Source organism: Bicyclus anynana, chromosome Z, assembly GCF_947172395.1.
Source record: "Bicyclus anynana chromosome Z, ilBicAnyn1.1, whole genome shotgun sequence".
NCBI classification, from domain to species: domain Eukaryota; kingdom Metazoa; phylum Arthropoda; class Insecta; order Lepidoptera; family Nymphalidae; genus Bicyclus; species Bicyclus anynana.
In genome coordinates this window covers 10662332-10677329 of record NC_069110.1, presented here as the reverse complement: position 1 = coordinate 10677329, position 14998 = coordinate 10662332, and the positions used below count along the sequence as shown (strand labels likewise).

The 14998-nt window shown below is 36.9% G+C and overlaps 1 protein-coding gene across 3 annotated transcripts; it reads left to right on the top strand.

Annotated features, from left to right (window-relative positions):
- Positions 1 to 2877: 2877 nt before the first annotated feature.
- On the top strand, positions 2878 to 13808 carry LOC112047809 (DNA (cytosine-5)-methyltransferase 1). 3 transcript variants are annotated; one of them, XM_024085065.2, is made up of 8 exons: positions 2878 to 3202; positions 3679 to 3784; positions 4640 to 4847; positions 6649 to 6850; positions 6932 to 10016; positions 10407 to 10587; positions 11071 to 11252; positions 11574 to 13808. In XM_024085065.2, the coding sequence occupies exons 1-8, from the start codon at positions 3102 to 3104 to the stop codon at positions 11670 to 11672; spliced, it is 4164 nt and encodes a 1387-aa protein (XP_023940833.1). In that variant the 5' UTR covers positions 2878 to 3101; the 3' UTR covers positions 11673 to 13808. The 3 variants fall into 3 exon arrangements, with proteins under 3 accessions (XP_023940833.1, XP_052746460.1, XP_052746461.1); XM_052890500.1 differs by lacking the exon at positions 2878 to 3202 and adding an exon at positions 3284 to 3597; XM_052890501.1 differs by lacking the exons at positions 2878 to 3202; positions 4640 to 4847 and adding an exon at positions 3285 to 3597.
- The last annotated feature ends 1190 nt before the right edge of the window (positions 13809 to 14998 follow it).

Below are 14998 nucleotides of genomic sequence, written 5' to 3'. Positions count from 1 at the left end.
CTTTTCGAATTATGAGCCTCGTCCATTGCCATTTCAACTTCGCAACGCGCGCGTTGAGAACTCGTCAAGTTTCGAGAAATCAAAATAGAAATTGCATTAGTATACTTAAATCAGTAGGTAAGTAGGTCTAACATAAACTAACATAAATCAAAAAGTAATCTGAGAAATGGTCGTTGGTCGCGATCTGCATGACACATAATTATGACATCATGAAATGCAACCAACGGCCATTACTTCAACACACGATCAGTTTTATCGGATGTCCTGCCGTTTGCGCTGCAGGCACGTGAACTTATTGAATGGTGAGTGGCTGGCATTAGTAGATACCTAATAGTAATAGGGTCCAACGATATTTTAATATAAATATCATTGCCCGGCTTACCCGTAGGGTACGGAACTCTAAGATATCAATTCAGTGATTTGTGGTTCTTTTTTTAATTTTAGATTACTATTGATAAGCAGTAAGATGCTTAACGATTTTAATATACCTAACTCTCCTTGCAATATAACTTTCAATCAGACGATGTGCCACATAAAGGAACTCTCTGTAATTCCAATTTAAACCACTTCCAGAGAATCTATTAATGTACATCGGGACACTAAGAACTTCGCCAGACAATTATTTTGATCTAAAATTAGGTATGTACCTACCTACCTAAGAAGGCACATATAGGTTCGAATATCTTTATTGTGTACAAGCGGACGCCCGCGACTCCGTCCGCGTGAAAATCAATGCTAACTTGTAACATCTATTTCATTCCCTTCTATCTAAATTACCTACAGTATACATATTTTTTTATACAGGGATCCGTAGAACATTTTTTACAACTGATTACCTACTATCAAGTTAATTTTTCGTGAGTAGCTTCATCTCGATAAGACGATCAACTTTTTTATTTACAAAAAATCTTGATTCTGGTAGCTAACTGAGATATCAGGAAATAAACATTTCTGAGTGTAAAAACGAAATAATGCACCACGCAATTTGTAGGACATTGTGGCTGTTAAGTTGTATAACTATTAATTAAGCAACAGTAAAAAAAAAGCCATGCCAAGCAACAGTAAAATAATACCTATACTTTTGGCTTCGGTATCGATTATAAAGTACTCTCCAACAAAAAAATTCAAAATATCTTCGTACAGAATTCGACCTGTTACAGTTTTATTTTAAGTAACGCCCAAGGCAACCCACTGCTTGAGATGGGTCGTTTTTGCGAATCATCATCGACGTTTTCACCTTATCCTCGGTCATGTAGATGCTGCACGGCTGCAGGCATAGAGGTCTAATTAGTCTGAGTTGAGGAGTAAATAGTAATTTAGATTGTCGAAGTTCTGTCGCTTGGCGAAACTTCGACTCAAAAAAGCTAGACCTCAAAGCCTGTTAGAATAATAGTGAAATTAGCTTTCGTCTGAGGTTAGAATAAATAATTGCCCAAGCTCTATGGCACTGGGATTTACGGGAATTCAACGTTGCCACCTTGTGAAAAATTCCCCTAATTGCAGGGAATTTCAACCCAGTTTGGGAATGCTTTTATGCGGGGAAAACGTTAGGAATTTCAAAATCTGCTTCTGAATTAATCGGTTAATTATGTTTTAGGCATTTTATTTTTCTATGAAACTACGAATTTAGACAATAATAGCAGATGATTTACGCAATAGGTGTGACGACTGTTTGTTTTAAATGTACAAATCTACGAATAAGCTAATGGTAAAGCAATTTTTTTATAAATAACTGCGTTTTTGGATAATTACTTTTCGAACCATGTGAGCATTTTATTAAAATATAATATTTAAACTATCATCCCAATTACGGCTTATTACTTTAATAAAAGACGTAAACTGCTACAAGGACGATAGATAGCTTTAGAACGCTTATCATAATTGCACTAAATCTATATTCATATTTTGTAGCGGAAATATTTGATTGGATGTTTGTTAGCATTGAATAGGCTCTGAAACTACATAACCGATTTGAAAAAAAATATATTTATTTTTTTATTATCATTTCACTGTTATGAAGTTACACTATCTCTCGGTGCTTTAAGTTTATATATTGTCCCCGTATTTCCACGGAAACGGGAACTACGTAGGTGAAACCGCGGTTGTCTGCTATTTAAATACTAGCGGACGCCCGATTGGGTTATCTGAATCATCATAATTATTGTAGGTATTCGATTTTATGACATTTCGTTCGTTCTTCGTGCTAGCCCATCTTCGTGGAGATCTCGGGACTATTTATCTTAAATATTTTACCGCGGGAAGTTGCCTCAAATTATGACAAAAAGGCTGGCTCTCTTAGTACGCAAAGCCTGGCTTGCCTGTCGAATGTGGAAATGCGTTCTTGCGTTCTTGAACCATTCCGCGTAAGCAATAAGCATACCTAATTTGTATAGCCATTAGGTCAAATAAGCTTATGTTTCTGAATGCATTTATTATTTATTTGGATAAAAAAACAGCATCCAACAGTAAGTTATAAAGACAGACTCACAATCACAATAAATAATAATCAAAATGTACCTATGACCTATGGTACTTATTTAGTAGGTAGGTACCTAAATTACTAGTAGTACTTATTTTGAAGTGCAACTCTTAAATCGCATAATATGGATATAAGAGTTGAACTTCAAAATTCAATTTAAAGTAAAGAAGATGCCTACGTGATTTTTTTTACTGCTTTATTAAAGTGCCTATTTATGTTGTAAAATATCGGTGAACAAAGGACTAGGAGTGTCCGAGGTTTTTGAACTTGTAACATAGTTATTTTATTCTATTTCATTAAAAAAGTCCCATGAATTTTACAATTTGAATATTAGTATCATGTGCGGATTTTGCCTATACCGAATTCGGGGAATTTAGCTTAGATTTTAGGGAAATTTGGCAAAGCTGAAGCTGTAAATGCGCGAATTAACTGAGGTCACGTTTTTTGTCAATTTTCAAATTCCAATTTCGAACTTTCTCGTCTCTACAGTCCAACTTATTCTTTAACTCATATCAAAGTTGAATACCTTGTAATTTATATTTCTTTTTCGTCACCAAGTAAATAAATATGGTGGATTTATAGTTTTCATAAAGCTAAAAGGCCTTTGGGTTAATGTACAAAAATGTCTGCTATTTTGAAAAACGATAGTTTCTCTAGCAATGGAAGTTCTGGGGAGAAGAAAGTTACTACCGACGTAGATTCGGCAACAACAACACTTCGCAAGTAAGATTATAAATAATCAATACTTCACTGAACTACTGAATAGGTATAATTGAAGTGCCTTTCTGTGATTTCAAAATAAGCATGTTTCAGTGTAAATAACTAATTTAAACTGTAACATAATACAAACAAGCTTTTTTAAACTTTAGACTGTCTGTAAGTATGTTTGTTCGGGTAAATCCTTGTTTCGGCTGTATGGATTTTAATGGGACTTTCACTGGAATAAAGTCACGGGCGTCCGCTAGTGCCTAATGGCTATCATTATCGTTATCGTTATCAACGTGAATAGACTTCCACTGCTGGATATATACCTCTTGCATGGACTTCCAAAAACAACAGCTATAGTTTGTTTTAATAGATAATAACTAACTGATGCCAAACGAAATTGGAGCAACATGGTGGGTCTAAGCTCCTTTTCCTTCCTGAAAGAAGTGAGGCTCTGATGGCCTGATGATGAATAATTGTGGGATTTTTTTCAGAACACAGTGTGTCTTTAAAAGAAAAAGTATTCCATTAAAAATTACCAGCAAGTTTCCTGTAAAACGGCGCAGGATCCTAGGGTATAAAGGTGAAAATAAAAATAATGTAAGTTATTATTATTCATGTTTTACATTTTTACAGTTCTGAAAATCCAAGTATTTTAGTAATAAGCCTGTCCAGCTGTCAACCAGCCTATTCATTCTATTTTGGTCTTTATTATGAACCAGCCTATTCATTCTATTTTGGTCTTTATTATGAACCTTTTAAAATAAACATCAAATCAATTGAGAAATGTCATCTATCTACTCTAAGATATCCACCAGTAGGCACCGGATGACATTTGGTACAAAGAATATCAATTTCGGTTATGTCAACTAGTAAGTCAAAGATAGTGAATTAGCTTGCTGGTTGATGACACTCTGTTATTATTGATCATTATTAATAAAAGTTTATTTACATTATAATGGCAGTGTACAAATTGGATAGTTGATGACGGTATACTTCCAACATTCTGGAACTGGAAAGAGTGAACTGGAGTTTGATACCTGTAAATTGGATTAATTTGGGTACCAGCTGCCGGCATACATTGTAATTTTAAAAGACAGTTTAACTTATTAACCAACCAAAAAAAAGAAGGAGGTGTTTTTTATTCTGTGTATGTTACAACAATTACTCAAACACTTGGACCGATTTGAAAAAATTTTTTTAAACCATTATTATTTTAAAAAATCATTACAAAATTTGGTTCAAATACTTTACACTAATATTATAAAGGCCAAATCTTGTGTGCTAGTGCTGAACTGATTTGGATGAAGTTTCAAAATGAATATTAAAAATACTGTTTATTGCTGAAAAATTCATAATTATTACAGGATTTGTGAAAAATAGAGGCCCTGCTAAATACCTTATGTTCTAATATATTTGATAATTCCAGATCTTCCTTATTAATTTTGATTTCAGAAAAAAACAAAAATTGTCAAAGTTTCCCACTCAACTATAAAGAAAAATGTGAAAAAAAATAATAATCTTCCTAAGAAAATCATTAAAGAATGTACAATGTGTACTCAATATTTAGACAATTCAGATATTATTTACTATCAAGGCCATCCTCAGAATGCAGTAGAAGAGTCTATAGCATTGACTAATGAAAATTTTATTTTAGCTTCTGGTAAGCAGTACTATCAAACAATGTGCATTTTATTGTATACAAGTACTTTCATTGATATTCTCATAATTTTTTAAACACAACCTGACCTAATCCATTAAGTTAAATCAAACAATTTATAAGAATTGAACTAAAAAAAAATGTTTGTCTGTATTTTCTCAAATGCCTATAGTTATTTATATTATACCAAAACACAAAATGCTTTATTAAATTTTTTTTCTGGCTTGAGTTTGACGCAGACAAAGACGCAGGCGTCGCTAGAAATATCATCATTATCATTTTACATAGATTAGAATGAAGTATTTTCTACTGGACGTTTGCAAAGATCTTTCATACTATGTTACAGATTTTAATAAGGTTTTCATTTCAGCAATAAATAAAATGATTCAATAGAAAGGTTAATAGGTAAAGGTATACATAATTATAGTATAGAAATATATCAGATATTTAAAAAGCAGAGGCGTAAAGGCTGGTGGGCCGTACGTTTTGTCACGGTTGGAAGCGGTCGTAGGGCACAGGGTGTGCCATAAGGATATTCTGTTGGATAGACTATTCATAATATTAGTATCAACACCTGTGCTAAGCTAGGGCTGATTGCAAGTAAATCTATTTACTTGTTTAAGATTCTTCTAAAAACTTATTTCAGCTTGTTAAATTTAATTAAAATAAAATACTTTTACTGTCTCTTATTCTTAGGGATGTAAGGTTCATAATTGTTCGACAATCTTGCGTGCCTACAGAAGTTGTTTACATTCGCTAATAAATACCTAAGCATAATTATCGGGTTAAATCAAATTTTCGCTGTTTTGTTCGGTTCCGTAGTCCACAAGGGTTCCCCTTATAGTTTTGCCATTTCCGTCTTGTCTGTGAGTCCAACCGCGGTTTAGCGCAGAGACTATTACTACTAGAAATCTGTAAGTTAGCACACCTACAAAGTCGTAAAATAAAATCTTCAAAAGTTTTTTTTAGTGTACCTTCTCTACATGTAATTTTTTTTTATTCGCGTATTTTATAGTGGGTATCGTTGGATACCAGGTATTTGAAATATTTGAGGAGTCTTCTACCAACATTTTCAATTTAGGGATCCGCTTGAAAAATATTAAGCTTTTAAGAGATCATTTTTGTCAATTGTCCCCACCCTCTACCGGCTAAACGGTTGTTTATGGATACGCAAAAAAAATCACAAGAATAGGATATATAATTAAAATGCAAGGAAACTATAACAGTTAAGTAGTAATTGCTACGCAAAGAGTCAACCACCTTAAAAAACGTAATAGGAAATCGAAAATTGCATATACTAATTATGTTGTTAATTAAAAAAATAAAGTTGTCAGTAAGATGAAATTTGGTTTACTAATTACGTCTATAAAGTGTAAAAAAGAAAATAAAAAAAAAAAAATGTGGTCTTTTTCTCGTCTATTCAATGGTGTGGGGTATTGTTATCGGTATTTCTGTACATAATAAAAAGGATTAAACTGCTCATTTAATCAACGGAACCCTACACTGTGCGTGTCAGATCATAGAACAACAAACAAACTAAAAGTATTTTAGATTTTGTTCTACCCTACCCTACTCTAACACTACCCTACCACCTCTACCCTTTCCCTACCCTACCACCTCTACCCTGCAACCTCTACCCTGTTACCTCTACCCTACCCTTACCCAACCTCTACCCTACCGTAAGTATCATAAAGCCAATTCCTGGTTCTAAGCTACTTCTCCACCAATTTCCAGCCAACTCGGTTCTGCCATTCTTGAGTTATAAATAGTGTCACTAACACGACTTTTTTTTATATAAATATAGATAAAAGGGAGAAACCACAAACAAATATCACTGGATTTTCAATATATGATGAGCATGGCCACCTATGTCCAATTGATGCAGGGCTAGTACAAAGTGATGTTCAAATTCTTATGTCTGGATATCTTAAGTCCATTTGCTCTGACTCTTCTGAAATTGATGAAGAATCACTTCCAGTTAAAGATGTTGGGCCAATCTTACAATGGTAAAATATTTGTTTCTATTTCATAATCATAATGTAAGATGTACTGTAAACTTATCAATTTTAATATTTTTTGGGTAACAGGTGTATTCGCAGTTTTGATGGAAACAAGAACTGCATCACCTTATCTACTAAATCTGGCGAATTTAATCTAATTAAGCCGAGTCCAGAATACACACCTCTCATGAATAACATGTATGAAAGAATATGGCTCACTAAAGTTGTAGTAGATTACATACAAGAATATTTTTATCTATACCCAAACTATAAAGATTTATTGAAAATACTCAGAGGACATACAATTCCCTATTTAGATAACAAAAAAATTACCGAAGAAATGCTCCATAAACATGCTCAGTTTGTTTGTGATCAAGTCGCAAGTCTGAAGCCAAAAAAAGACGTAGAACCCTGGATAACATTGCCCTGTATGAGAGAACTCGTTAAACTAATTGGAAATAAATTTGATAAGACAGAATCCTGCACTAAAATTTCATACAAAAAAGTCGATAAAAAGGCGACTAAAGCGACTACTACTCCTCTTGTACAAAAAACTTTCGAAAGTTTATTTACTGATCAATTAGATAAGACAAATGGTAAACGTATCTCTAAAAGTAAAAGATGTGGCGTGTGTGAAGCATGTCAACTACCAGATTGTGGACGGTGTAAAACGTGTCGGGCGATGCCCAAGTTCGGTGGCAACGGCCTCACTAAGAATGCCTGTGTTAAAAGACTCTGTCCTAACTTGACGGTAAAGCAGAAAATTTCTGCAAATTACTCAAAACATATTGCAGCAGATCGTAAACGACAGCGAATACTCGACGTGATACAGTTTATTGAACCAAAGCGGAGAAAATTCAGCAACAAAAATATTAAGTGGATAGGGGAACCCATCCAGGTTGATGCTACAAAAGTCTACTATGAAAGAGTTAAAGTTGATGGTAGAGAATTCACCGTGGGAGAATTTGTAACGGTAGAAACTGCACAACCAAATGTTCCTTCATTAGTTGCCAGAGTGACTTACATGTGGAAAGATGTAAGACTTAATAATAAAGAATATTTTCATGGTCAAATTTTCATTAGAGCATCTGAAACTGTACTAGGTGAAGTCGGCAATGCGCGGGAAGTATTTCTGGGGGATAGATGTTATCACGGTCTCCCAATTTCATCTATTTTAAGAAAAGCATATGTCGAAAAACGAGAAACACCGAAAAATTGGTTTAAATTTGGAGGAAAAGAAGTAGATGAAGAATCGATTGAAGATGATGGTAAAACATATTTTTATCAAAAATATTACGAAATGTTTACTGCACGTTTCGAAGATCTTCCAGACGACCCAGAATGTCCAAACGTCTATAGGAAATATAGATTTTGCCCATCATGCGAGCGTACGATGAGACGCCAGATTAAAGCCATTCCCCAGGTGTTCGGAGAAATTGCAGGGAAGCCGGAAATAGTTAATGGAATTATCAGAACCAAATGGACCTATGTTAAATGGCGTGACAACGATTATAAGAAAGGATGTGGAGTTTTTCTAAGACCAGGGACGTTTAAGTTTAAAAATTGTTCCATCAGTCCAGACAAGAGTATAGGACAAAAAAAGTATAAAATGCAATACAAGAGTAAATGGCAAAAGAAGTATAAAAGGCAAAACAAGAGTAAAGGGAATAAGAATTTGAAAATGAAGAAGATAAAGGTCGATGAGGAAATGTACCCTGAGTATTACAGGAAGAGCGATAATTACTTACGGGGCTCCAACATCAATACACGCAAGCCCTTTTGTGTAGGTTACATCGACGCCGTGACCGCGGCGGGCTACGGACCGCTCGTGCCGCCACACAAAATCTATCTGCGGGTCAACATGCTGTATAGACCCGAGAACACAACAAGTAAGTTCCCGCATCAGGAGGATCTCAATGTAGTGTACTGGAGCGATAAGATAATAGAAATTCCCTTCTTGGCCGTTGTGGGACTCTGCAACTTGGTCTACGTAGACAACATTCCACAGCAGGACAAGATACACGAATGGTCGGAGAAGGATCCCAGCAGAGTGTATTTCAGACGAAGCTTCGACGAGGTTTCGGGTCGATTCCGGAATGTACCTCAACACGCGCTGGACATAGGTCGCAAAAACGGAGGAAAAGGCAAGGGGAAGGGGAAAGGGAAGTCGAGCAGAACTGTAGAACAGAGCGACGCCGAAAGTCAAGATGTCAAAGTGAGACCTTTGATGACTCTGGACTTGTTCGCGGGCTGCGGCGGGCTGTCGGACGGGCTGCACCGCTCCGGTTTAGCCGAGTGCAAGTGGGCTGTCGAGAACTGGGAGGCTGCCGCACACGCCTACTCTCTGAACAATGAGAACTGCACCGTTTTCGTCGAGGACTGCAACAAGTTGCTTGAGGCGGTTTTGGCCGGCGATACGCACACTGCGCGTGGCCTGCGGCTTCCGCGGCAGGGTGAAGTCGAATTATTGTGCGGTGGCCCACCCTGCCAGGGCTTCTCCGGGATGAACCGATTCAACTCGAGGGAGTACTCTAACTTCAAGAACTCACTGGTGGTGTCGTTTCTCTCCTTCTGCGATTATTACCGGCCGAAGTACGTCATACTTGAGAACGTGCGGAACTTTGTCACGTACAAGAAGGGCATGGTGTTGAAGCTGACGATGCGGGCTTTGTTGGATATGGGGTACCAGTGCAGGTTTGGCGTGCTGCAGGCGGGCAACTACGGGGTGCCGCAGACGCGGCGACGGGTCTTTGTGCTTGCGGCGGCGCCCGGCCTCAGACTGCCGCACTTCCCGGAGCCGACACACGCGTTCAGCCTGCACGCCGCCAGCCGGCTAACAACCACCATTGACGGGAAGCTCTTCTGGAACGGCCTAATGTGGGATTTTTCGGCCCCTCGGCGTACTTGCACGATCAGGGATGCGATGAGCGACCTGCCCCAGATAGACAACGGGGCCAACGAACTTGAGATAGAATATGCCTCACCACCTAAGTCGTACTTCCAACGCACGGTCCGCAGCGGCAACGACGGCGCCAAGCTGCGGGACCACATCTGCAAGAACGCAGCGCCGCTGATACAGGCGCGTATCGTTCGAATCCCCATGACGCCCGGTTCCGACTGGCGGGACCTTCCCAATATAACTGTCACGCTCTCGGATGGAACCAAGTCTCAGGTGTGTACCTACTGGAAGATCATACTTTTATCATTATTGTCTTGAAAGTTTGTGAAGTAAAACTTCATTACGCACGCTTGACTTGAGGAGTAAGTTGGTGAATGCGTTGCGACGTCGCAACGCAAAGATTTCACCTTATCAAAGTTGCAAGTCCGGTGCACGCCACAGATATTTCTATGTAAGACGACGCAGCGACACTGCTCCGGCGTCGCACCGCCGCAATGCACCGTGTGCAACCTTACGAAAATTTCTAATTGGGCGATGCGTGCTGCCATCTACAGGAATAGTGGAACAGTGTTTGTTATTTTAAATTACCATACCAAATAACTACCAATACCAAATAACTTTCTACTATGGTCTCCCGTATGCTTTAAATTGGAAACTATGCAGGTGCTGCAATATCGGTACGACGACAAGAAGCACGGTCGGTCGAGCAGCGGCGCCATGCGCGGCGTGTGCGCGTGCGCAGCGGGCCGCGCGTGCTCGCGTGCTGATAAGCAGGAGAACACTCTTATCCCGTGGTGCCTGCCGCACACAGCCAACCGACACAGCAATTGGGCCGGCCTCTACGGTAACTGATCTATGCGAGCACGTCTCTTTGTTGATGCGCCTGCATCTTCGATCGAGTTGCTGATTTTCTTAATAGACTACAGATTAGCTTTGTCATTTATGATGAATGCCGGAAATACATCAGGTTTCAGAAGATAAATTTATTCATATCTAAAAGTTACAGACAGTCAATAAATACCCTATCCTTCTGACAGCGTGTCTGTCTTTCAGCGAGGTTTGTATCGTAGATGATATTAATCGTTTAGAGGGATATGCGGCAAATCACAGCAACTGAAAGACTCTACCTGCGTGATTCATAATTCTGGTAAGGGAATAACCAGTCTTGGTGAATTTTGCCGTGTCATCAAAAAATAAATTAACGGTTTAGAAATCAGTTCTTTGTTCCAGAAAACAGAACCAGTTGAGACAGTGTAGGTATCTTAATGAATTTTTCGCTTCCCCTCGAGACAAGCATAAAGAAGTTTTACTTGAAAAAAATGTGCAGGGCGCCTGGAATGGGAGGGCTACTTCAGCACGACGGTGACGGACCCCGAGCCGATGGGCAAGCAAGGCCGCGTGCTTCACCCGGACCAGCACCGCGTGGTATCGGTGCGCGAATGCGCGCGCTCGCAAGGCTTCCGCGACACCTTCCTCTTCGCCGGCTCCGTGCAGGACAAACACAGACAGGTGACTTTTTGTTGAGTGAAATGTAAAGTTGTGACCAAAATCAAGAAAAGTATGATTTAATTTGATACTTAGAAAGGAAGAATGAAAGGAGACTGACAAAAAGGTTTCAAAGATAGTGTGAACGGAAAGGTCAAGGCGAACGTTCCTGGACCAAATACAGGACATTCCCACTAAGTGCCAGGTCAGGAGTAAGTTTAACTGACGAACTTATTTGAAAGGATTGATGAGCATGAAAGAAGTCAGGATCAAGCGAAGGGACCCTATGCTATGTATGGATGGAGTACCTATTAAATGATAAATAAATATATATTTTTTTTTCAGATTGGAAACGCCGTGCCGCCGCCCCTGGCAGTGGCATTGGGTCTAGAAATCATGAAAGCTTTCTGCCACTCAATGACTGAGACCCAGCCGCGCCCCTAGTGATGATCTTTGCACTAGGTCGGTAAATCAAGAAAGATTTCTGCCTCTCAGTGACTGACCCAGCCCTGCCCAGCCCTTGTGTTGACCTTCGTTATTAATGTTCCTTTTGCTATGGGCCTATGACCGGCATACATTTTAAAATTTTACGAAAGTGATGTGGCAATATGAGACCTCTACAGATCGATAGAATATACCTAGATAAAAAATATAGATCATTTTGTTGCCTACATCATGGAAAAAGTTGATTTTAGTGATGCTGAACAATATCTTAATAAGCCAGAGGTTGCTTTTTATGAGGCTTATTAAATTGCTTAGTATCTTCTATCTATATTCTATTTATATTTATAAAAGTGTCAACGTGCGATAGTATTTTCGATAAAAAGAATCAATGTTTAAGAACATTGATTTTTTTTATCGAAAATACTTATTCGAAATAAATATTCAAAGCCTTATATACATTATTTTGGTTAAGTTTAAGCAGATTAAAATGCGCCGCATTGAATAAAGTAGATAGGTAGGTACGTGTTATCAATTAAAAATATTGTTATTTTAAAATAAATGTCATATGTCTTTCTAAGGAATTTAGTCAAGTTTAGTAAATAGTAAAAGTTAAATAGGTGCATTACAGGACCATTCTAGAAAATACATTTTATACTCAATAATTACCTATGTTGTGTGCCTTTTTAAGATTGTCGAAATGTCTTTATGTTGAACCTAAAGAATCGTACTGAGAGCAGTTTATACATTTTAAATACGATTTATTACTTAAGTTGTGTGTCTTCTAAGATTGTTGAAATGCCTACATGTTTAATCTTGTGAAACATTGCTGAATCACACTCAAAGCAGTTTTATTGCCATACTAAAAAATACATTTTAAATAGATTTATTACTTAAGTTGTGTGTCTTCTAAGATTGTTGAAATGCCTACATGTTTAATCTTGTAAAACATTGCTGAATCATACTGAAAGCATTTTTTTACCATTGTAGAAAATACATTTTAAATAGATTTATTACTTAAGTTGTGTGTCTTCTAAGATTGTTGAAATGCTTACATGTTTAATCTTGTGAAACATTGCTCAATCGTACTGAAAGCAGTTTTATTGCCATACTAGAAAATACATTTTAAATAGATTTATTACTTAAGTTGTGTGTCTTCTAAGATTGTTGAAATGCCTACATGTTTAATCTTGTAAAACATTGCTGAATCATACTGAAAGCATTTTTTTACCATTGTAGAAAATACATTTTAAATAGATTTATTACTTAAGTTGTGTGTCTTCTAAGATTGTTGAAATGCCTACATGTTTAATCTTGTAAAACATTGCTGAATCATACTAAAAGCATTTTTTTACCATTGTAGAAAATACATTTTAAATAGATTTATTACTTAAGTTGTGTGTCTTCTAAGATTGTTGAAATGCCTACATGTTTAATCTTGTAAAACATTGCTGAATCATACTGAAAGCATTTTTTACCATTGTAGAAAATACATTTTAAATAGATTTATTACTTAAGTTGTGTGTCTTCTAAGATTGTTGAAATGCCTACATGTTTAATCTTGTAAAACATTGCTGAATCATACTGAAAGCATTTTTTTACCATTGTAGAAAATACATTTTAAATAGATTTATTACTTAAGTTGTGTGTCTTCTAAGATTGTTGAAATGCCTACATGTTTAATCTTGTGAAACATTGCTGAATCGTACTGAAAGCATTTTTTTTTACCATTGTAGAAAATACATTTTAAATACGATTTATTAATTAAGTTGTGTGTCTTCTAAGATTGTTGAAATGCCTACGTGTATAATCTTGTGAAACATTGCTGAATCGTACTGAAAGCAGTTTTTTTACTATTCTAGAAAATACATTTTATATACGATTTATTACTCAAGTTGTGTGTCTTCTAAGATTGTTGAAATGCCTACACGTTGAACCTTGTGAAACATTACTGAATCATACTGAAAGCATTTTTTTTTTTTACCATTGTAGAAAATACATTTTAAATAGATTTATTACTAAAGTTGTGTGCCTTCTAAGATTGTTAAAATCCTTTAAGTTGAACCATACATATGATACATTGCTGAATCATAATGAAAACAGTTTTTTACTATTTTAGAAAATATATTTTAAATACGATTTATTATTTGAGTTCTATTCTAAGATTGTTAAATTACCTACATATTGAACCATAAAAAACTGAAATTTCAAGTGACTGACGAATAGAACCGGTAATAGAAATTGGAGTAAAATTTCGGGTTATACACACCAATTTTTATAAATGTGTTATTTACCCCATTTCACTCCCTTGTTTTATATTATCAATCGTCATAAACGCATATTCGGCTCACTGCTGAGCTCGAGTCTCCTCTCAGAATGAGAGGGATAAGGCCAATAACGCACCACCACCCAATGCGGATTGGCAGACTTCACACACGCAGAGAATTAAGATGTTTTCCTTCACCGATTGAGACACGTGATATTTAATTTCTTAAAATGCACACAACTGAAAAGTTGGGTGGTGTATGCCCCGGACCGGATTCGAACCCACACCCTCCGGAATCGGAGGCAGAGGTCATATCCACTGGGCTATCACGGCTTAGACCATTAATAATGGTATAAGTATCACGGCTCTGGTTATATATCTGGTTATCAATAGATTCATTAAAACCACTTTTAAACACTAGTACACTTAAGTCGCATTATCTTTAGGATTTCTCTGGCAGTATACATACCATTTTTTATAAACAGACCCCTATTTCACCACCTACTGTTTTTATTTTCACGAAAAAGTGTCAAGGTTATTTGAATTCATTCAGTAGTTTTAGCGTGATGCGCATTCAACAAAAAGACTAGCAGACAGGCACACCGATGAAAATTTTAATTTTTTTTTTGGTTTTAGTATCGATTTTATACCAACTTTACACCAAACCACCTTTCTGCCAAACAAGCTTGTAGCAAAAAAAAACACGTATATAGGTACTTTGTTGTTGTCCCTGCCTAGTTCGGACTACTTTAGTATTTTAGTCGAGTACAAACGATTTTGGAAAAATCCGCCCAAAAATAGTTTGCCTACTCATAGACTCTTAAATCTATGTTCCTTTGACACCTATCTATGTTCGTACTCGACTGAAGTAGTCCGAACTCATAGTGCCAACTCCGCCAACTCTAAGAAGCCGTACAGACTACTAGTATTTTAGTCGAGTACGATCAATTTTTACGCTGATTCGACGACTTTAAAAAAAGCCTTTTTCATTTGACGTCTGTGGTCCTTCATAATTTATGTGATTTATTGATTTATTCGACGTCTGTGTTATTACATAAGCTGC